Below are 21,862 nucleotides of genomic sequence, written 5' to 3'. Positions count from 1 at the left end.
AGTATACTAGTCTTGCGCTTTGCCTACTATAGCGCAGAGTTAGTTAAAGATATCTTTATACGCTTCTTCTACGTTATATAGCTTATTCTTATATAGAAGATTAATAATATATATAAGCTCTTCTACTAAGTGCTTCTAGCTATCTTTAGCGCTACTCTTATAGAAAAGCTTCTTATTAAAGCTTATATTCTTTATTATAATTACTTAATTAAGCTTTAGAACCTATATTCTATAAATATTAGACGCTCTATATTCTACTAAGTATCTAATATAGCCTCTTAGTACAACTTTAAAGTTGCGCTTATCTTGTCTAGCTACTTACTCTCTATTAAGTAGATAAGCTCTATAGCTATAGGCGTAGATAGTGCTCTAATCTAGATAAAGATTAGCTATAATAGTATAGACTCTCTTACTATACTCTATACACTATACGTTAAGTATAGTGTTTAGTACTAAGAAATTATAAGCATGTGCTAGACTTATATTATATAGCTAGGTTGCTACTTCTATAATATCTAGCTAGAGCTTTTTAGAGAGATTTGCACTAACTCTTATCTTAATAGACTTAGTAATTATCTTCTAACCTACTCTCTCTACTTCTCTATTTAGTTTATAGGTATAGATAAGAGTACGCTCTATAATAATACTCTACTCTTTAGCCTATATCTTAAAGCATAACTTACCTCTCTAAGGTAGCGTTGTAATATTATTATCTTAGATAATAACGTAGATATTAAGCTTATACTAAGCTATAAGAAAGCTTATAAAGTTATAAAAGACTCTTATAATCTCTATAAGCGTTTTAGCTTAGAGAGTATATTAATAAATCTTACTACTATAATTATCTTTAAGTAGTATAATCTAAAGCTCTCTATTATAGCTAATAGAAAAGTTAAAAAGATTCTATAAGATTCTCTAATAAGGTCTTAGAGCTTTCTTCTATAGTTGCCTAGAGATGCGCTGCTTTGCATAAGTAATAGCGCAATACTTATACTTACTTTAGCTTATTCTCTTAATACGCATATTACGCGTATTCTTAATAAGAGCTTAGAGCGCTTCTAGACCTAGGTAGCCTACTCTTACGTGCTAAAGCTTCTCTAAATTAGACTAAGAAAGGCTTCTCTAGAATTATTATAAGCGCTAGTTATTAGTTACGCTTATTATAGTTAGATAAAACTTTAAAGAATTATATTTAATAAATGTAAGCTTATACTCTCTTTTAAGCTTTACTAGTATAAAGTTATTAGTAAGTATTTCTATACAAAGCGTTAAGTCTAACTCTAGATACTATAGTCTAGCTTTATTAAGAGCTGCTTCTAAGATAATATTAATATAGAAACTCTTTATAAGCGCTATGCTTATTAGAATAAGATTCTTTATATATAGTTCTCTTTTTCTAGTTAAAGCGTTTCTAATTCTTTATGTGCTGTGTCTAAGCACCTAGAAGAAGAAGCTTTCTACTTCTATAGTGTAGAATTTGTGTGCTCTTATAAAGGTCTTTAGCTTAAGTAGAGATATATTATTAATAAGATATACTACTACTCTATTATCTAAGATAGTGCTTGTAGAGAGTAGGTAGATATTAAAATCTATAGTAAAGTATATACTACTAATACTTAGCTAACTTATAATAAGAGTAGAGTTAATAAGCATTACCTAAATTAACTCTAGGTAGATAAGATTTAAGCTCTTAATCTATACTTACTATAGAGTAGTCTATCTCTTCTTATTAAGAGCTCTCTGTAGGCTGTTATACTTTAAGTCTCTAAGCTTAGTAGTAATCTTAGCCTTAGCTTTATTAGAAAGCTTTAGAGGTTTATCTATAAGCGCTGTTTCTAAACGCTTATATGTAGTAGTAGACTACTTATAGTACTATCTATATAGGCAATTCTTCTTAGGCTTCTAGAATAAGTTATTATTATTAAAAGCTTATTATAGTACTTCTATAACAGCAAATATACTACCTCTACTATTAGAGTAAGTAGTATACTCTTAGATTAGCGTAGTAAAAATCTTTAACGCTTATTTAAAAGTAACCTAAGTTCTACTAATAGTAAGAGCTTTAATAAGGTTCTACTATATAAAGCGCCTCTATTCTAGAGTAAGCCTAACGCTAATTACTTCTAAATAGTTCTAGATAGTAAGTGTATTATTAACTTTAGTAAGTTTATACACTTTAGCTTAGGCTAGAATATAAAGGTATTTCTATTGCTAGCGCTTAGCGTTAACACGTTTTTATTGCGCTTTCTAGAGATATACTCTATACTATAAGCGTATAAGATTCTTAGTGTAGTTCTTCTCTAAAGAAAGCGTAGACTTAAGATATTTAATAAGTACTTATAATATAGCCTCTTTCTCTATAAAGATAGAGAGTATAGTAGAAGCTAGAAGCTTTAAACTAATAGTCTAATTAACCTAGTTCTAAAGATAACTAATATAAGTACTCTTTAACTACTATTCTATTACTTATACTTTATACTTTGTAATAGATAGGTTATACTTATTAGCGTAGAGCTTATTAACTAAAGCGTTCTATATAATTGCTACTAGCTCTAGAGTAGTTAGAACGCTTATCTAGATAGAAGTAGCTATTTTAGTGTTAGAGTTAATATTAGCCTAAATTTCTCTACTTAGAGCATAGAATTTAAACTAGGTAAACTACTTAGGCTAATACACTAAGTTAGTAAGCGTAAAAGCTTTTATAGAGATTATTATAGAGTTACTTATTATAAGCTATAGAGTAGTGCTTCTATAGAAGCGTAAAGATTAGTAATAGAATTAGTATAGCTATACTCTATTAAACGCCTTACGTCTTAAGTATATAAATATAGAACTATATTATCTTTTTAAAGTACTAGGCTTATAACTATTATGTCTAGAAGTATAGAAATAAATAGAAGATAAATTATTATATTATAAGCTTACTTAGAAAGCTCTCTTAAGTAGTAAAGCTTCTAAGAGCTTATCTTAATCTATACTAGTATAATTACGTGCTGTGCTCTTAAGAAGTATCTAGAGGTGCGTTCTGTAACACTTTAGCTATAAGTAGAAAGTCTATAATGTTAATAGTAAAGCTATATAGGTACTAATAAAATAAGAAGTTTATCTAGTTATAAAAGTAGAATAGTAAATTCTTCTAAATACTATAAAAGTTAATAGACTTAACTTTATAATAGTAACGTACTACTTAGAACGCTAGATATAAGATATAAAAGACTTAATATTAAAGATTAACTTTAATATTATTATAAATAAAAATAAAGTAGCGTTTATAAAGTTATTATTAGATGCTAAGAATATTGTATAGGTTAGCTTAGTGTTAAGGCACCTTAGCGTCTAAGAATACCTTGCAGCGTATAGCGTATAGAAGAATTACTAAAATAGGTATAAATATTAAATTTAATAAAATTAGAACAAGTTTAATTAATAAATCTAGTACTAAAGTACTAGCTGAAACGCGACCTCCTCTGAGGCTTGTGCGCCTTTGCTTCTCTCTTCCTTCAACACTTCCAATACTCTTCGCGTCAACCTATCGCACTCACCAACATCCACAGTACCATACGTATCCTGCGATTGCTTGAAAATGTTCTTTTCCCATCCGTCTCCAACATTTGGCTTCCCCGCATCCTGCCAACAATCTTGCACCGTACCCCCAATATTCTTAAAGAAGCCTTCTAGTCCCGCCGGTCCACCGCCAGCATGATAGCTCTTAAACGGCCCAGCGACTGCCCACCGCGGCCCCATACTACTCTCTACGATGCTATCCAACTCCTCCACCGAAACAACGCCCTCGTCCACAAGATGAACAGCCTCGCGCAACAGCGCAAATGCCAGCCTGTTCGCCACGAAGCCAGTCGTCTCTTTCTTGATATGTATCGGAACTCTCCCACGACCCGTCCAGAACTCCTGCGTTCGTTTGATAACTTCCTCCGACGTATCCGGCGACGGCACAAGTTCCAACAACGGCATGATATGCGGCGGATTATACGGATGCACGACTAATAACCTCGATTTATCCTGCATGTCTTGCGCTTGCTGCGACGCCGGAATACCAGATGTGCTGCTCCAAAATAGTGAGTGCTCTGGTGCGTGTTTCTCCACATTCGCCCATAGTTCTTTCTTAAAGGCGAGGTTCTCCGGACCGGATTCTTGGATGATGTGCGCGTCTTCTACAGCTGCTTCGACGGATTTGGCGATGCGAATGTTGGAAATAGCGGCTGCTGCGGGTTCTTCTGCAAAGAATTTTGGCAGATTTTCTTCGATGTATTGGTCGACATCTGGTCGGGTGTCGTAGATGGTGAGTTGGGAAGGGCCGAGGAGGTGCGATAGGTGGAAGGCGGCGAAAGATAGGCCAATGGTTCCGGTGCCGATGAGTGTGATTCTGAGATCTTTGTTGCTTTCAACCTTCAAGATGGGATCGTGTTGCGAGTCTCCTGCGTCGGACATGTTGGTTGTGGAGATGATGGATTAGTTCGGCTAGTCGTGATGAGAGGTTTGGAAGTCGCGGTCACTATCTGGGTATGGGCCTCCTTATATCTGAATTCTGTTTACTAATGATTTTCAAGTTCCACTCAAACCTCGTAACAAGATGATCTGATGTGTGGCAATGAAGCGGCTCTTACACACCCTGGCTCGGATGTTACCCGGAATAACGTCAGAAGGAGCGCCGATCTTAACCGCTTCCGGATGGCAGAGTAGCTGCTCAACCCCGCCTTGTACCTTATCCCCGCTCCACGATCGACTCGAGCAGTGCGAATCCGATGGAGATGAGCGCGCCGAGGAAGAATTGGTGGCAGTCGCCTATTAGAAGGCATGGAGGCGGCCCATCTGATGGTCACTCGCTTCTTGACCCGTCACCTTCTGTACTGCGCTTTCCAGTACAATTCTACAGCGCTGGTTTCCTCGCATCAGTTTATCCGGTTATAAGTCGCGTGTTATTTGCGATCCATTGCTGAGCCAATTGCGTTAAGATGGTGATCTTCAAGTCCAGGCAACCGCCTATCGATCGTAAGTTGTCAAAAGTCTAATCTACCATGCCAATGCATTATCATTGATGCTGATCATTGTAGTACCAACCGAATTGACAGACTGGGACTGGCTCTTCGACTCCGCCTACTCACCTATCAACAAATACCCACCGAACGAACTAGCTGGATTCCAAAACGCGATCACGAAGGAGCGTGTAAACTGGGCTGATGTGAAGAGATACTCCACATACATCTCCACCGCGCTGGTCAAGAAATATGGCCTCAAAGAAGGCGAGACAGTGGCACTGTTCAGTCAGAATACTGTCTGGTACCCGGTCGCCATGTTTGCTGGACTCCGCGTAGGAGCGAAGATCAGCGGTGCTAGTCCGGCATACAACGTTGAAGAGATGACGTTCGCGCTGAAGACCGCGGACGCAAAGTTCTTGATGACTACACCTGGTAGTATGGAGATTGCAGCCGCGAGCGCAAAGGCCGCAGGCTTGCCGCAGTCCAACGTTTTCCTACTGGAAGGCGAATTACCTGGATACACCACAATCCAGGACCTAATTCACATGGGAGAGTCGTATGGCGACTCCGGACAAACCCCAGCATTCAAGCTACCTCCCGGCAAGAAGAACAAAGACGTCTGCGGTTTTCTATCTTTCTCCTCTGGAACGACTGGATTGCCAAAGGCTGTGATGATCAGCCATCAGAACGTGATTGCGCAATGTCTTCAGATACAGCAAATCACGCCTGAAACCCAGAAGAAGATCATGGCCGTACTGCCGCTGTTCCACATCACCGGTCTGGGTAAGTTCCGACTGTACGAAGTGCATGTGAGACATATACTGACTTCGTACCTCTACTTCTGCAGTCCATCAGATGCACTTGCCAGTCCTTCTCAACGCCGAGGTCGTCATGCTTCCGCAGTTCACTATGGAAAAGATGTTGGATATCATCGTTGAGTACAAGCTTAGCGAGCTTCTACTGGTGCCACCGATTCTCATCCGACTCGTGCGCGATCCATTGGTCGACAAGTACGATCTGAGCCATGTCACACGCTTTTCATCGGGCGCCGCGCCACTCTCGGAAGAGATCATCCAGCAGCTCCAGAAGAAATTTCCCAACACTGGTTTCAAGCAGGGATATGGGATGACGGAGTCGTGTTCGTGCATTACTGCGCATCCACCTTCGAAGTTCTCATACAAGTATGCGCACTCCGGCGGTGCGATCGTAGCTTCTACCGAAGTCAAAATCATCAAAGACGATGGTACGGAAGGCGATGTTGGAGAAGATGGTGAAGTCCTCGCTCGTGGGCCGCAAGTCGTCATGGGCTATCTCAATAACGAGAAAGCTACTCGAGACACCTTCGATGCCGACGGCTTCCTTCATACCGGCGACCGCGGTGCTATCGACGAAGAGGGAATGATCCACATCTCCGATCGTATCAAGGAACTCATCAAAGTAAAGGGCATCGGTGTCGCGCCGGCTGAGCTTGAGGATCTGCTCTTAGGTCACCCGAAGGTCGAAGATGTCGCAGTGATGAGCGTGAAGGACGATTACTCTGGTGAGCTGCCGAAGGCCTACGTTGTATTGAAGCCGGGAACGGAAGAGAACACAGCGGTTGGGAAAGACATCATTGGGTACGTGAAGGAGAAGAAGGTCAGGTACAAGTGGGTTAAGGAAGTGGAGTTCATCAACGAGATCCCGAAGAGCCCTTCCGGCAAGATTCTGAGGAGAGTGCTGAGGGATAAGGAGAAGAGTGGTAAGTTTGGGCTTGTTATTAAGGATGAGGCTCGGGCGAGGCTGTAAGCCTTGCCTCATATGTCAAACAGCCCTAGAACACTATAATGAGAGACACCGGACTGCTATGTGTATGCCTGACTCTACTGTGATGCATAGTCGATGACATCCTTTTCTTCAAATTGAATGTTCACCTGCTTCTATTCAACTGTAACCTCCTACTTCTGTCGAGACTGACACCAGCAAAACGCACACCTCAGCCCCGCACGGACCATCTACGTGCATACACATATACACCTCAGCCTTGCCCGACTTTTGCAACTATATGTTATCGGCTCTTTCGAATAGGTAGCCAATATTGAAATTCCTAACTGTATCCTGGAAGTCCGTCCCGTACGCCAAAGACATGAGTGTAATTTCTCCATTGTCTGTGGCTCTTAATGCCACTGTCCTGATATGGAGCGCAGTTGGTCACAATTTCTGGAGCACAGGCTTCTTCGTCGAGAATTACGGTCTATCTGGTTGCGCAATTTGCGTGTTTGGAAGTCGCGAGGTATGGAGAATCCAAGTCCAGATATTGGGTAGCACCAGAGACTCCGACGCTATGGACTTCAAGAAATCAGCTCAGGACGAGAGTAATATTATTGCAGTCGCCGTAAGTTTACACTTTCGAGATCCACGAGATCAGTGTACTGAGACAGCGACGACAGAGTACAATTCTCGCTCAAGTAGCGATCACCGCACTCTCTTTAGAAAACCTAAGTAGCGCACACTGGGTTGCAAGAGCTTTCTTCACCTTCAGCCTCGTTTCGTCCATCATGGCTGTATACTACGCAACAAGCCAATATCGCATCTTGGGGCGCTGCTTGGGAGTCGACCAAGTGAAAAGATGGATTCGAGGCTCAAGATCAGTTCGTCACCATAATATCCTACCCGGGACTCACTCGCATATGCCTTCTGCCGCTGCGGTGTTGAACATGTCAGCCCCGAGCATGCTTCTATCCTTCTCTCTGAATGCTTTCCTCATAGGTTTGGGAGTGTACCTTGGATATGTCTGGACGCGAAACCTTGACGAGCCAGCTGGTGTGACAGGTAGCCGGGCCGTTTTCATCACGTACATTGTCGGATTGATCGTTTGCTATCTCATATATGCTTCATCGCGAGCTGTTATCGCAGACCAAAGCTACGTTAGCGAACGCGAATGGGTTCTAAAAAACCTCGGGATGAACATTCGCCCTCCCAGGCTGAGATTACTTGCGGATGCGATCAAAGTCTCCTTAAAATCTACACCTCCGGAGCCGGATGTGGAGAGAGTAACACCGCCGAACGCTACCCCCGAGCCCTCGAACAGAAATGCGCGACGCAAAAGCAGGACAGAGGACGAAGATACCCGCAAAGAGCTGTTGGTACTGTTTCAGGAAGCCGCAGATATGCGTAAAGCATCCGCAAAGGTTGATGAACGTTTAGCTCGGCTTTTGGAAAGGCTTGGAGAGGAAACTGTCGATGATTTGTCTGTCCGTATGGAGTAGCTGCTCAATTTTGGAAGAGGAAGGGTCTGGTCAATGATGGAGTGCAAGGGCGACGTTGTTCATGACACACACAGAACAGCTCTCGCATATGTATCAATCTGCTTGGAGGCGATTATGATTTTCAATGTACCTAGGTACCACGAAAGACATGGATGACAAATGACGTGTGAGTGCGTGGTGGGGTCGGCGTTTGTGCCCCTCCGACAGGGTCTTGGATCAGAAAAGTTACTCGAAGAAGGTGCAATTTTACATTTCTAAGCAACGAACTGCGCTCCGTCATATAACTTCGCGCAAACAGCAGTGCGCGCTTTCCTGTACCCAGATCTCTCACAAATTTTAAAAATCGAGTCAAAAAGCCAACAAGATGGCCATCACGAACCCGACGCCCAACCAGCCCCAGCATGACGAGGACGACATCGACGTACATGATGTGGACAACACACTAGACGCCGAGGAGGCGGAGGAGATCGTAGAGGACGATGGCGACGTGCCCATGGACTCAGACGACGAGGGTGACGAGGGTCGCCAAGAGATGGAGATGGAGATCAACCTCCAAAACGACTCGGTCGCGCATTTTGACGAGCACAAGGACAGCATCTTCTGCATAGCGCAACACCCCGTACACCACGAGATCATCGCGACAGGAGGCGGCGACGATGTCGGCTACATCATCGACGCGTCTGCGGCGGCGGCGGCGCAACCAAGCAGCGACGGACAGCCCACCGAGCGCGAGGGCCTGAAGAGCATCTTCACACTAGACGGACACAAGGACTCGGTCAACGCGATTACATTCACCCAGCCAAAGGGACAATTCGTCGCGACAGCTGGCTTGGACGGAAAGCTGCGCGTATGGCAGGGCGTCCCTGACGGCAAGAAGTGGAAATACCTGGCAGAGGCACAAGAGGTCGAGGAGATCAACTGGATCATCCCCAACCCGTCGCCCGACCATCCCAACGTCGTCGCGCTCGGCGCCAACGACGGTTCAGTGTGGGTGTACCAGATCAACACAGAGAAGAACAACGAGCTACAGGTCCTACAAGCATACTACCTCCACACCGAGACCTGCACTGCCGGCACATGGTCGCCCGACGGCTCGCTCCTCGCTACCATCTCCGAAGACTCGAGTCTATACGTGTGGGATGTATTCGGCGATGCCGCATCGCAAGGTCTCACCGCGACTACCGATTCGCAGGCCGTGGTAGGCCTGACAGGTCTGGACGAGCGCTTCCGCGTTGAGGGCGGACTATACTCAGTCGGCATCCCGCCATCGGGCGCTTTCGTCGCAGTCGGTGGCCCCGAAGGCCAAATCCGCATCGTCGGACTCCCCCGTCTTTCTCTCGCTGCGCCCGCGCAAGCGTCTACATCATCGAGCGGCGGAGGCGCAAAGAACAAAGCTGGAGGAGGCAAGCAGGCTGGCGCCAAAGGCGGTGCTTCGTCAGCTGGTCAAGCCGGACAGATCTTGGCAAGTCTGCAAGCTGGAAGCGACAACGTCGAGTGCATGAGCTTCTCCTCCGCACCACTCACTCTCATGGCTGCCGGTAACGTCGACGGCTCCATCACCCTCTTCGACACCGCACACCGCTTCGCCGTCCGAAGGCGGATAGAAGACGCACACGCCGATGACGAGTCACCACAAGCTGTCGTTAAGCTCGACTTCGTCGCCAAGGAAGGCCCCGGAGGTTGGCTGTTGACCAGTGTGGGATACGACGGTGTTTTGAAGCGATGGGATGCACGAGGTGGAACAGCTGCGGCTGGAAAGGGCCTTGTAGGCGAGTGGAAGGGACACCGGGGAGGTGGTGAAGGAGGAGGTATCATGGCCTTTGTACAAGGAGATGGCGAGACAGTCGTCACGGCGGGTGACGACCATGTCGCGCTAGTTTTCAAGACGCCTTTGACCCAGTAGATTCTATACATGTCACGAAAGCAACCATCCCGTACGAACGACATCTCATTCAATCATGCCCATCTATGTGGACGCCAGCGTCACCTTCTACAGCACAGAATCTTACGAAACGAGTCAAACAGGTACCACTACACCCCCGGACCCGCTAGCCATGACCGCCATTCTCACGGACACGTCTGTATCGCACCGGGCAAAGTCTCCACTGCCATCAACACTTTGCCAACAAGTTGCTCCATGTGGACGTTTTTGCTTCACGCGCACTTGCTTTTCTCTGGTAGGAGCTATTGGACGCCGGCTAGAGTGCTGGCGGTCGTGGTCTAGATGGAATGTACGCTACTGTATATGCAGTACAAGAGCGTGTGTGTGCGCGGAGAAACAGAGCAGAGAGAGGAGTTGGGTGGAATCAGCCTGCTCTGAAGCATGAGCCCAGCCTTTTTGTGTAGCCAGTGTCTGGATCTGGTACGAGCGTGGCAGTGTAGTTTCCATGTCGTGTGTTGAATCGAAACGTAGAGGGATGTCAAAGATACCTAGGTACTAACATGGACTACTACTACTACTGCGTCTATTCCAGCCCGTTCTGATACCAACATGGACAAACTAGCACTTTGTCAGGATCGCACTGCTTGCGCAACGAATGCAACTTTGCACTGCCCAGACGAGTCTACATGAAAGCACTTGATGTACAGTAGATCTACCATTTACAACAGTAAAAGAACTTATCCCAGCAATTCACAAAGTGCGGGTACAGCACCCAAGCGCGATATCAACCATGATCCTATGGCCCACGGCCCAAGAGCCCGCTTCGAATCGTTCCAACGTTCCCTTCCAGAACAAGTAACCACGTACCGACCGTTTCGCCACCGCGCAGCCCGTTAGCGCTTTCTCCAGAGAACTGTGAGATTGGCATTCAACGGTGAAAGTCGCCTCCCCTTCCTTGCTTGGAGGCAGAGAAGAATCTGGTGTTGTGTGGGGTCCCTTCAGCCTTATGACGTTTGTATCTCCACTCACTCGATGTATCCACCTGCGGGTTACGGATGCTCATCTTCATCTGCTATCTACCGAGATACTTCCATGCGAGATTCCTGTTGCGGAGGCGAATATACGTAAGAAGAACCGAATTGAGATTTCTTGCCTGCAAGCTGCATGCCTCGTGGGATAGTGGAGGCCCTGGACGGCCTGTCCGAGGTCGCGCCGGAAAAGTGCTCCCTGGCCAATGGGAGATGGGTTGCCTTTTGTAGAGGATCGACGGACTTCGCGTACACATGTATAGTGACAGACATGCTTATTGAACTCTGACAAGGGGTAGTCAATGCAAGGTCGTCACTGTCGAGCAGAGAATTTCGTCTTCGTCGTCGTGCGGGGTCGCGGAGACGTCAAGAGACGTCAAGTAATGGCTTCGCAATGAGGCTTGCGATATCCTTCTACCACACAGGTTCACATTCCCTGCCTCCCAAGAAATGATCGGAGGAGGAATCTACTTCGATTCGCTCATCTGCAGCATCCTGTCCCGTCCCATTACTTCACAATCCCTCACGTATACTAACCAAGCGAGGCGTCTTCGCGGCAAAATCTTCCGTCAGTCTACTACTCCCTTTGTTGGCCAAGACTCGGATCCCTAGGAACGGGAAGCAGCAATGCAACTTAGGCGCGGTAGAATCGGCTGATATGACGCAATAACGGGACCCCGTCGTCAGCTGGAGACGACGGTGTCAAGGGTGAAAGATGCGGAATTCTGAGTACGCTAACCATGGGGAGAGAGGATGGAGGAACCCGGATCTTCACCTCGCATGAACAGGGTTTCGTATGCTACGCGATAGGCAAACTCGTCCGTAGCTAATGAAGGTACAGAAAACTTGTGAAGCTCGCGAAGGAAGAATGTTGGAGCTTCGTCATGCTGCTCATAATATGCATAATCATTCCTGCCATGTAAAATTACGTAGGCAATTTCCGGGAATGCTACTGCGGATACGCGTACGAAGGCATACAGACTTCCCTATCTCTGCACACACCTGTCGTATCCCACTCAGGTACTCTGCTCTGAACGACATCTGCAACAGTGGGTCTTATTCCCTGGCGAGTATGACATACGACTCATAGCTCAGCACATCGTAGCATCCCAGATGTGGTAAACCATCAAAACTCTACGCGAGCTGAAGATCTAGCGTGCTCGGCTTCGACCAGGTGTCTGTTGGGGTTTCGAGTGGTAATGTTCAGTGTGTGTTCCATGGGAGAGCGAAGGCAGCTGAACTATGAGTGCGAATCCCGTGATGCCACGGTTGCCTGTTTCTAGGGGTAGAAATTTCGCGCGCGCTGCTCGGCTTCGAACGTCACTGATGGGGCCAGAGTAGCGAGTTGACCCACCGCGTACCTGCAATGGGTAACTGGAAGCGCATCATTGCTAGGCTAGCTGCTTGTATGTCTGTTTCTGGACAGTCCTACGGCGCGGAAGACCGCGCCGTTGAGAAGGGCCGAATTGTCAGGTGGCAGGCTAATCGTATCAATTGTCATGGCCGGCAGGAAAGCTATGTTGGGATGCGAACCGTTGAATTCCGCGGGCGTTAAACAGTTGTCCTATACCTCGGGACCAAGATAGCTTCAATCCGGGCATTCTTTCCGTGAGCCAATGAGAGTATCGCATGCTGTGTGATACCCGTCTGGGGCTGACTTGACGTGTGACAGGATGTGGGGATTGCTAGACGAAGTCGGTAAGCGAGATGTGATCCCAAAGACGTCGGTGGAGTAGCAGGGTCCGCGTTATCGAAACCTGGATCGATTGAGCTGAACGGAATGAGAGTACGGAGGATCACTGGGGAGAGGTCATTGTGTTGCTGAATATACTCATTCATATCGAAGTGACTACTTGAAGAAGATATGCAGTAATCGCCTTTCCGTTTTTATACTTTGTAGAATCTAGGCAGTACACTCGCACGCGATGGGACACCAATCCCATCAACCGCTCAAACGCCATGTCGTCGAAATCGTGGCCACTGCAGCAGGCAATATCAGGCAAGCTGGTCATTGTAGCAATGTAGAAAAAGAAAAGAAGCTTTTGGTTGCCCAGAGAAAGGCAAAGCCCAGGGGTATCGTGAAATCGTTGGAAGAAGTGAAGAACAGTGACAAGCCAGCAGCCCACATTGCATATCAAAGGTCAAGGCAGAGCGATGTCAAATGCATCAATACTGGAAAGCCTTGGTGGCGAGAGTGTGCAAGTTGGCTTCCTAAGCCTCCATGTCGTCCATGTCTTCGTCGGTAAAGTCCTTGAGGAGCTCGAGCCCATGGAAATCGTCGACATCGGCGGAGCTCATGGAAACCATGCTCTGCTGTCGTGCGTGTTGGTTGGAAAATCCAGGGCTCTGCATATTGGAGTTCTGCATATGGGGGCTCTGGTTGCTGTGGCTATGCCGTGGTGTTGCGTGGTGGCCAGGCATACCAGGTGCAGGGGCGTCCATGCCGAGAAGGCCGCCGGCGCACCGCGCTAGGTACTCGTCGACAGCCCAGAAGCCGCAGCCGGCGTGGCGTAGAACTTCGTTCTTCAGGTCGAGGACTTCTTCGCGTAAAAGCGCAACATTCTCCTTGAGCATCTTGTTCTTTGCGGAGAATTCGCGAGCGCGTCCCTCGAGGCTGCCGATGTACTCCTTCTTGCGCTGCCTGCACTTGTGGGCAGCTACACGGTTCTTCTCGAGGTGCGTCTGGCGAGCGGACGACACTTGGAAAGGGTAGCCGTCTGCAGTGTAGGCCTCGACCATCTGTGGCTGCGACTTGGGCCTGCCCCGCTTGCGCTTCGGCGGCTGAGGGTTGCCGTCGGCGTTATCCTGTTGTTGCACAACGGGGACGCTAGGCAGAGAGCCGGCAACCGCGTCTTGATTGGCCGAGTCCTGGCGGCTGGTGCGTCGTCGCTTTGCAGGCGGCATCTGAGGAGAGGCTTCCTGCTTGGGCCAAAAGACAGTCTCGTTGCGGAGTTGCTCGACAGGAATGGACGCCTCGCGCTCGTTCCGAGCGTCCCGAGGGGCGTGTGCTGGCGAGGGCTCCTCAGGCGGGGTGACTTGGCCGTAGCGCTCCATGGTGGCATGTGTAAGCAGCGAGGGTGGAATGGAGAAGGCTTGCTGGGGAGGCATTGAGGTGGGATTGCTGAAGGCGTTTGCCCACTTGTCCTGCTGGGAGGGGCCATTGAGGCTGTTCATGGCTGTGAAAGCGTCGCCAGCCCACTCAAACTGTGGTTGCTGTTGGATTGCTGTCATGGTGGACGACGTTGTTTGTTGTTGGTGTGGTGGGGGCACGGAAGGTATGGTGCGCAGGCCTGAGGCGGGAGGTTCCTTATATGGGCAGGAGGGAGCTGGGGGATGCAGGGCGGAGCAAAGGTCCGACAGAGCTTATGTGATCAAGGCAAGAAGCAGCGGGCCAGGGCAGTTGTGAGGGAAGAAGGAAGAGAGCCGCGGGAGCAAAGATCGCCTGGCATGGGATTTCAAACAATGGGGGCTTTGGCAGCATGCGGAACTGAGGAAAGCGATTCAAACGAGCAGGGGCAGGCCTTGGGACCGTGCGATTGGTGGGTTCTGCGGTGCGTTACGTAGTGCGCCTTCCCGATCGACGATGAAGAGGCAATCGCTACCCAGCCCACACCAAGCTCGAGAATCTCGGCCTCTAGCGTCTGTTATGCTCAATCGCGATGGCCTGCCGCGCCATGCCAGCTGCTGCCACTACTGGAGCCCGTCCGAATTTGCGTCTTTACAACATGCGCTTTTGCAGTTCCGCCATGACCAAAACGGGACAGTCCACTTGTTTAGCCATCCCAGTTTTCTCAGCCCAAGCTACTGAGCAGGCACCTAGCTCGACACAATGGTAGACAGCTTTCGCCGCCTTGGATTGGCTGCGAACCTCGTTTGCGCTACTCCGAGCGGTCTCCGCCATGCGAGAGTGGAGCGAGGCCTATGACGTTGTAACGGCTCGCTCCGCGGAACACGTCCGGGCTGAGAGCTGGGCCAACCGTCACGCTATAGCTCCACATGGGACCGTTCACGGCAATCACCTGGAAACATGATCCCACCCAATCACCGACGGCTCTGCATCCTGCTCCATCACATCTACACTCGACGATAGCTGACTCCGAGTACTGCTTGTACATCTGCCGTTGTTCATCTGTGCCAAAATGCAGCCGTCACCATTGCCGCCTCCAACGCTCATGCTCCCGCAAGAGTGCTAGTAGATACCAAGGCGCTGCGGCAGACACCTAGAACCAACACAGACCGTAGCGCACGATAACGGTAGGCCACGATGCTCCATATCTCATGTATTCTGTCGATCACAAAGTGCAAGCATGTTGGCCCAGACGAGTTTCGCCGCCCGGTATTACAGGGTTGGAGTGGCGCATCGGAAAGTTGGCTGCCCAACATGGGAAAATTGAGAAATCCCATCTTTTTGCTTTGAAATCCGATCAGACCCCGCCCTGACCTAGCACGCTTGCAGACCTTGCATCATCACACGTTAGCGCCAAGTGCCAATCACAATTAATTTCCGCTTCCTTCACTATCCTCCCATTCTCACTCGCATGCATCTTGACGCCGCTTGCTCACAGTGAGCTCACGTCTTGCCTAGATTCTCTCGTTGAACTGCACCGCAACCTATAGGAAGCTCTTCTTCAACAACCCAGATCCTTCATGATGATAGCCTCTTCAACAACCCAGGTCCTTCACGATGATAGCCAAACTGCGTGATCCCATTCGTTGCGGTGAACATCGCCTCTATCTGATCCACCCCAACATCGCTTGTAAACTCAAAAATCGCGGGAACTGTAGCAAGCTGAAAGCCGCATTAAACGGTTACTCAAATCGTTACTCACTCAATGCCCAACGAAAAGCCAAGGTGGCGATCACCGTCGCACGCTGTAATGATGCGCTATCTGCCGGGAGACCTCTGTCACCTTGTGACACCCCACGAGGCCTCCATACAACGTAGAACTTTCGGTCTGACGTGCTTGACGCGCCTAACAGCTACTCGAAATCGTGTTGCACCCTGAGAACAGCGTTCGTTGGTAATCATTACTACTACTACTGCGCCTATTCCAGCCTATGCCGACCTCAATATTTGAGTATGCAGGCTAGTGTTCATCATTACAACCTCACCCGGGAACTTCGACGTTCATATGTCATAGACGTATACCACTTTTGGACTCGCACTATTACTAACGACAGCGATTCTTTGAGAAGAGATATTCGAGAAATTGATTCCATAATTAAGATGCGACCACCGTGTTTACCTGCGTCGTTGCCCACGCGTAATCTGTTCGGAAGGTACATGTCGTTCGGGCATCGAAGGCAGGCTAGGTCGATGAAGGTAACTCGGTGAGGTAATGCAGCATAAGGAAATACGATGCCAAACGATTGGCGATGCCTGAAGCATCGCGGTGTCAATAGAACCAAGGCAATGAGACCGCTCGGGTAGAGAGTCCAGCACGTTCTCCTGTCCGTTCAGGGCCGGGTCATGTCTCAATTCATCCTATTTCACTCTCTCTTTCCGAATCTGACGCTTAGCATAAGGACGTATCGATAGGTAGACGAATACACATCTTTCGACGACATTTCCACGATCATGTCACGTGGCTGCTGGCCGATGCAATTGGGATAGCGTGTCTTGGCGGGAAAGCGCGACGCGCATCGCGTCGTCGGCGCAACAGTGGGAAACACGCTCGCCCACGACCACAACCACGGCCCCGCTATGTCCTGAAAAACGCCATCACGATCGCATAAACGTCGAACGCGCGTCCGTATACATCACTCAGTCCGACCTCTCGCGCATCGCGATTGCGCCCAACCGCCGCCATGGGGTACATCAAGCAGATCACGATTCAGGGCTTCAAGAGCTACAAGGAGCAGATGCAAATCGAGCCTTTCTCGCCCAATTGCAACGTCGTCGTTGGTCGTAATGGATCGGGAAAGAGTAACTTCTTCGCCGCCGTGCGCTTTGTGCTAGGCGACGATTACCACAACTTGGGTCGTGAAGAGCGTCAGGCGCTGCTACACGAAGGATCCGGCTCAGCAGTCATGTCAGCATATGTCGAGGTATGCTTCGACAACACCGAAGACCGCTTCCAGACTGGCAAACCCGAGTTCTTTCTCCGCCGTACCATCGGCGCAAAGAAGGACGAGTATTCAGTCAACCGCAAGAACGCTACCAAATCCGAAGTCATGCAGATCCTCGAATCCGCTGGCTTCTCGCGATCGAACCCCTACTACATCGTCCCGCAAGGTCGTGTCACCGCGCTTACCAACATGAAAGACTCTGAGCGCTTGAAGCTGCTGAAAGAGATCTCCGGCTCCAACGTCTACGAAGAGCGACGCGCCAACAGTCTCAAGCTTCTGTCCGAGACCGAAAACAAATGCGGAGCTGTCGATGGTGTAATCGACTCCATCAACGGGCGTCTAAACGAACTCGAGGGCGAGAAGGAGGAATTGGAAGCGTGGAGCCGGAACGACAAGGAGCGCCGGTCGTTGATGTACATTTTGAAGTCCCGGGAGGAGGCTGACCTAGAAGCCTTGATTGAGAAGATCGACCATATGGAGAACCAGGGTCGTGAGATGAAGGAGGCCGACGAGGCAGCATTTGTACAGACCGAGGCCGACATCGCGCAAATCGACATGGATATCAACAGGCGAAGAGGCGACTTGGACGTTCTGCGGGAAGATCGCGTGCAGTCTGAACAAGAACGCAAGTCAGCGACACTGGAGAAGGCCAAGATCGAGCTCGAGCTCAAATCGTTGCAGGATAACCAGTCGGCCGCCCAACGAACGAAGAAGTCGCGGGATACACAAACGAAGTCGCTCCAACAACAGATACGCGCACGAGAGACCGAACTCAAGAAGCTGATACCCCAATACAACGCAAAGAAAGAAGAGGAAGAAGCCGTCAGGTCACAGTTGCTAGAAGCTGAAGGCCAACAGAAGCGTCTCGAGGAGAAGCAGGGTCGGACAGCTTTCTTTACAACCAAACGACAACGAGACGATGCATTGCGCGCTCAAATCGAAGAGTGCAATGCTGACCTTAGCCGTCGCAAGGCTGTTCTAATGCAGACTAATGAAGAGATTACTCAACTGGAGAGCGACGTTGAGCGTCTTGAAACCGAGATCGCTGAACTACGATCAACCATTGAGAGCGAAGGAGACGCTAGTGTCAACCTTTCAGCCAAAGTCGAGCAAGCAAAGGATGCCTACAAAGCGGTACACGACGAGCAGACGAACCTCTACCGAGAAGAAAACAGGGTCAATACTCAACTTACAAACTCGCAAGCCGAGCTTCGAAAAGCAGAAAGCACGTTCTCTCGACTGCTTGATCATGGCACTAGTCGTGGTCTGGAGTCTCTCCGTAGATACCAAAAAGAGGGGGGGCTAGAGGGGGTGCATGGTACCATTGCAGACCTACTCGATGTCAACAACGACTACAGAGCCGTGACCGAAGCAGCAGCTGAGGGTGCGCTCTTTAACGTTGTCGTGGATAACGATGAAGTCTCCAGTAAGCTGATTGATCGGCTCATCAAAGACAAGGGCGGACGTATTACTTTTATTCCCCTTAATCGCATCCGGGCTCATGACATGAACCTTCCTGCGACAGGGGACATGCAGCCACTTTTGCCAAAGTTGAGGTACGATGAAAGATTCGAGGATGCATTCAGACATGTGTTCGGCAAGATCGTTGTCTGCCCTGACTTGACTGCGTGCAAGAAGAACGCAAAGCAATACAACGTTCGTGCGTACACTCTTGACGGAGATAACGCTTCGCGCAAGGGTCAATACCGAGGAGGTTACCACGACCCGTCCAAGTCAAAGATTCGGGCTTACCAAACATTGGCCGAGATCCGCACACAATATGATGAGCTGCAGCAGCGGAAGCGAGATATTGCCACCGAACTTGAGCAAAAGCGTCAACAGCTCACTGCGGCACTCAGCGAGGTTCGACGGCGGGAATACGAGAAGGACAAGGGCGAAAACAGCTATGCGCCTATGCGGGAAGAAGTACGAATGAAGCAAAGAACCCTTCGAGACATACAGGACAGCCTTGCTAGAAAGAGGATGACCGCTTCAGCACTTCAGTCAACAATCAATCAGCTCGGCGCACAACAGAGTGACTGGGAGGCTGAGATTGCTTCCAAGTTTGAGAAAGCGCTGTCTAACGATGAGGAGCAAATGTTGATCACACTTCGAAGCACTGTACAAGACTTGAAGCGGCAATTCGCACGAGCCAAGGAAGAGCGCGCCATGCTAGAATCCCAAAAGGACGAGGCTGAGCTCGATCTTACGGAAAATCTCCAGCCAGAGCTTGATAACATCCTATCACAACAGGGCGGCGCAGGGGGGTCTACGGGCCAGTCGACGCGTTTACGAGAATGTGAACGAGCTCTAGATGCTGTCAATCAAACCATCGCGGACCTCGACCAACAGATCCAAGAAATCGACGCCCAGATTGAAGACATCCGGGCCCAGTTGAGCGAGCTGGAGAACTCAAGAAACGAAAAGGAATCTAGCAATAGGCAATTGGCAAAGGCTATGGCTAGGCAAGAGCAGGCCATGTCCAAGAAGGACTCCGATCGTAGTCGTTACACAGACCGACTAGCGGAAGTTAAGCGGGATATCCGTGATCTGGGTACCCTTCCTGAAGATGTCAATCGGAAATACACTCGATGGGACACGACAAAGGTAAGCTTCACTTTCGCCTCTTCAAACCTGCACACAGCTGACATTACCACAAGGTTACCAAAGAACTCACCAAGGCCAACCAAGCGCTCAAGAGCTTCGCCCACGTCAACAAGAAAGCATTCGAACATTACGAGAACTTTACGCGCCAGCGACGGACCCTAACAGAACGCCGCGCCGAACTGGACACATCACGCAAATCCATCGAGAATCTCATCGATGTGCTAGACCAGCGCAAAGATGAGGCCATCGCCCGTACCTTCAAGCAAGTCGCCGCAGCTTTCGGCGAAGTTTTCCAGCAACTTGTTCCCATCGGCCGCGGTCGCCTCATCATCAACCGCAAATCGGACCGTGACGCACGTGGAGACATCTCTGACGACGAGGATATGGAGGAACAAGAGACCCAGGGGAAGAAGAGCAAGGTCGAAGAGTACACAGGTGTGAGCATCGCTGTATCCTTCAACAGCAAGCACGACGAGCAGCAAAAGATCGGTCAGCTCTCTGGAGGCCAAAAGTCGCTCTGCGCGCTCGCCCTCATCTTTGCTATCCAAAAGTGCGATCCCGCGCCCTTCTACCTCTTTGACGAAATCGATGCCAATCTCGACGCGCAGTATCGAACTGCTGTTGCGCAGATGCTGGAGCGATTGAGTGGTCATGGTGGAAAGAACGCGGATGGAGGTGGTCAGTTCATCTGCACCACTTTCAGGCCTGAGATGGTACACGTGGCGGATCGATGCTATGGTGTTACCTACACGAACAAGACGAGTAGCATCGATGTTGTTGATAGAGAAGCGGCGCTTGAGTTTGTCGAAGGTATGCAGAAGGCTTAATATGGGTATCAGCACAAGCATTATGCAAGTCGATGAAGGAAGTGTACTATGGAACTGTATGAGTCTTTTACGCAAGAGGAGGGTGCGCTTGTTTTGTGTCAATTCACGATTTTCATGTGTGCGATTATGGCGACTGGACTGGGAACGTGTTCGTAGGACTAGTCAGCTATGATTCTTCTGTCTTTATTTCCTGAAGTCCGTAACTCTACTCCAATCTGTGTTTTGTGCAGTGTAATGTACCGCGAGTTTGCCAGTCTGGTTGAAAAGGCGCTTTTACTACATCTTGACCTTGGACAAAGCAGCAAGAAGAAAGCTTGATTCTCAACCTTTTGGGTATTGGTAGAGAGCTATAGTAGATTTGAACGACTCCTTGATGATACCCACTTGCTCTCATATACTCATTTCAACGATTGATACGAGGGCTGGGGCAGCTTCTCTGGTAGCAGCAACGTGATCGACTTGTCAAAATGGGGCGTACGGCACCTGCCCACTGGATGCACAATGGAAACAAAACATCATCATGGATGTAAGCTGCTGTCTACAAGCCTCTATAGTAGCCTGTGAAGTTCGCCTGACAACCAACGCGCAGCCTTGGCACTGGAGTTTGAGTCAAGAAAAGCGAATCCGACTGGAAGTCTGCTCAAATCAATTTCCCCCCGATTTTGTTCTCCTCCTGACCATAATCCGAGGCGAAGGTGAGCCAACTGCCGCACGCTCGAACAAATTACAGCCAAATAGCGACGTGCTCGCTCTTCCTTCCGTGTCTCTACACACGGCGACGGTACCCGATCTATTGATTATCAAAGCCGCATCGTCTCTTCTAGACCCTGCCTCCTGCCTCGCATATTGCAAATCATGCCATATACTGGCATTGATCGGTGTCGCGAATAAGCAAGTTCGAGCAAAGTGTGGGTTTCGTGCTGGAAGAGTTCGTCTCGAGATCGGGTTCTTCGCTGTACATCGTTGCATGTACACAGCTGAGGGGCTTGGCCCATGCGCTTCGAAAAGAGGAATTCGTGTCGAGAATCGGGGTTTACTAAGGGGATCGCGAGAGGGGTATCCACGAGCTAGCCGTATTTAGCGCTGACGGGTTTATTCCGGCAGTTCGGGTAGCGGCTTGGTGCTTTTGTCCGACGACAACACATCTCTCGCATCGTGATCACTGGTACTTGTGGCTGAAGAGCTGCATCTAGGTATTGGTTAACGCTGA

The 21,862-nt window shown here is 48.9% G+C and overlaps 5 protein-coding genes across 5 annotated transcripts; 3 read left to right on the top strand and 2 right to left on the bottom strand.

Annotated features, from left to right (window-relative positions):
* Window positions 1-3,438: 3,438 nt before the first annotated feature.
* On the bottom strand, window positions 3,439-4,446 carry J4E83_005052 (uncharacterized protein; the record flags this gene model as incomplete). The annotated part of the gene is made up of 1 exon (XM_049331974.1): window positions 3,439-4,446. One exon carries the CDS (start codon window positions 4,444-4,446, stop codon window positions 3,439-3,441), a length of 1,008 nt encoding a protein of 335 aa, XP_049189069.1.
* A 524-nt stretch (window positions 4,447-4,970) lies between these two features.
* Window positions 4,971-6,779, top strand: J4E83_005051 (uncharacterized protein; the record flags this gene model as incomplete). Its single annotated transcript, XM_049331973.1, has 3 exons — window positions 4,971-5,007; window positions 5,070-5,777; window positions 5,842-6,779. The coding sequence occupies 3 exons, from the start codon at window positions 4,971-4,973 to the stop codon at window positions 6,777-6,779; spliced, it is 1,683 nt and encodes a 560-aa protein (XP_049189068.1).
* Window positions 6,780-8,603: 1,824 nt separating this feature from the next.
* Window positions 8,604-10,142, top strand: J4E83_005050 (uncharacterized protein; the record flags this gene model as incomplete). The annotated part of the gene is made up of 1 exon (XM_049331972.1): window positions 8,604-10,142. One exon carries the CDS (start codon window positions 8,604-8,606, stop codon window positions 10,140-10,142), a length of 1,539 nt encoding a protein of 512 aa, XP_049189067.1.
* Window positions 10,143-13,360: 3,218 nt separating this feature from the next.
* J4E83_005049 (uncharacterized protein) lies at window positions 13,361-14,380 on the bottom strand (the record flags this gene model as incomplete). The annotated part of the gene is made up of 1 exon (XM_049331971.1): window positions 13,361-14,380. The coding sequence occupies one exon, from the start codon at window positions 14,378-14,380 to the stop codon at window positions 13,361-13,363; it is 1,020 nt and encodes a 339-aa protein (XP_049189066.1).
* Window positions 14,381-16,957: 2,577 nt separating this feature from the next.
* J4E83_005048 (uncharacterized protein) lies at window positions 16,958-20,652 on the top strand (the record flags this gene model as incomplete). The annotated part of the gene is made up of 2 exons (XM_049331970.1): window positions 16,958-19,825; window positions 19,879-20,652. 2 exons carry the CDS (start codon window positions 16,958-16,960, stop codon window positions 20,650-20,652), a joined length of 3,642 nt encoding a protein of 1,213 aa, XP_049189065.1.
* Window positions 20,653-21,862: the final 1,210 nt, after the last annotated feature.

This window comes from Alternaria metachromatica (assembly GCF_023757995.1).
Source record: "Alternaria metachromatica strain BMP 0045 chromosome Unknown scaffold_9, whole genome shotgun sequence".
Classification (NCBI taxonomy): domain Eukaryota; kingdom Fungi; phylum Ascomycota; class Dothideomycetes; order Pleosporales; family Pleosporaceae; genus Alternaria; species Alternaria metachromatica.
This window is presented reverse-complemented; position numbering and strand designations above follow the sequence as displayed.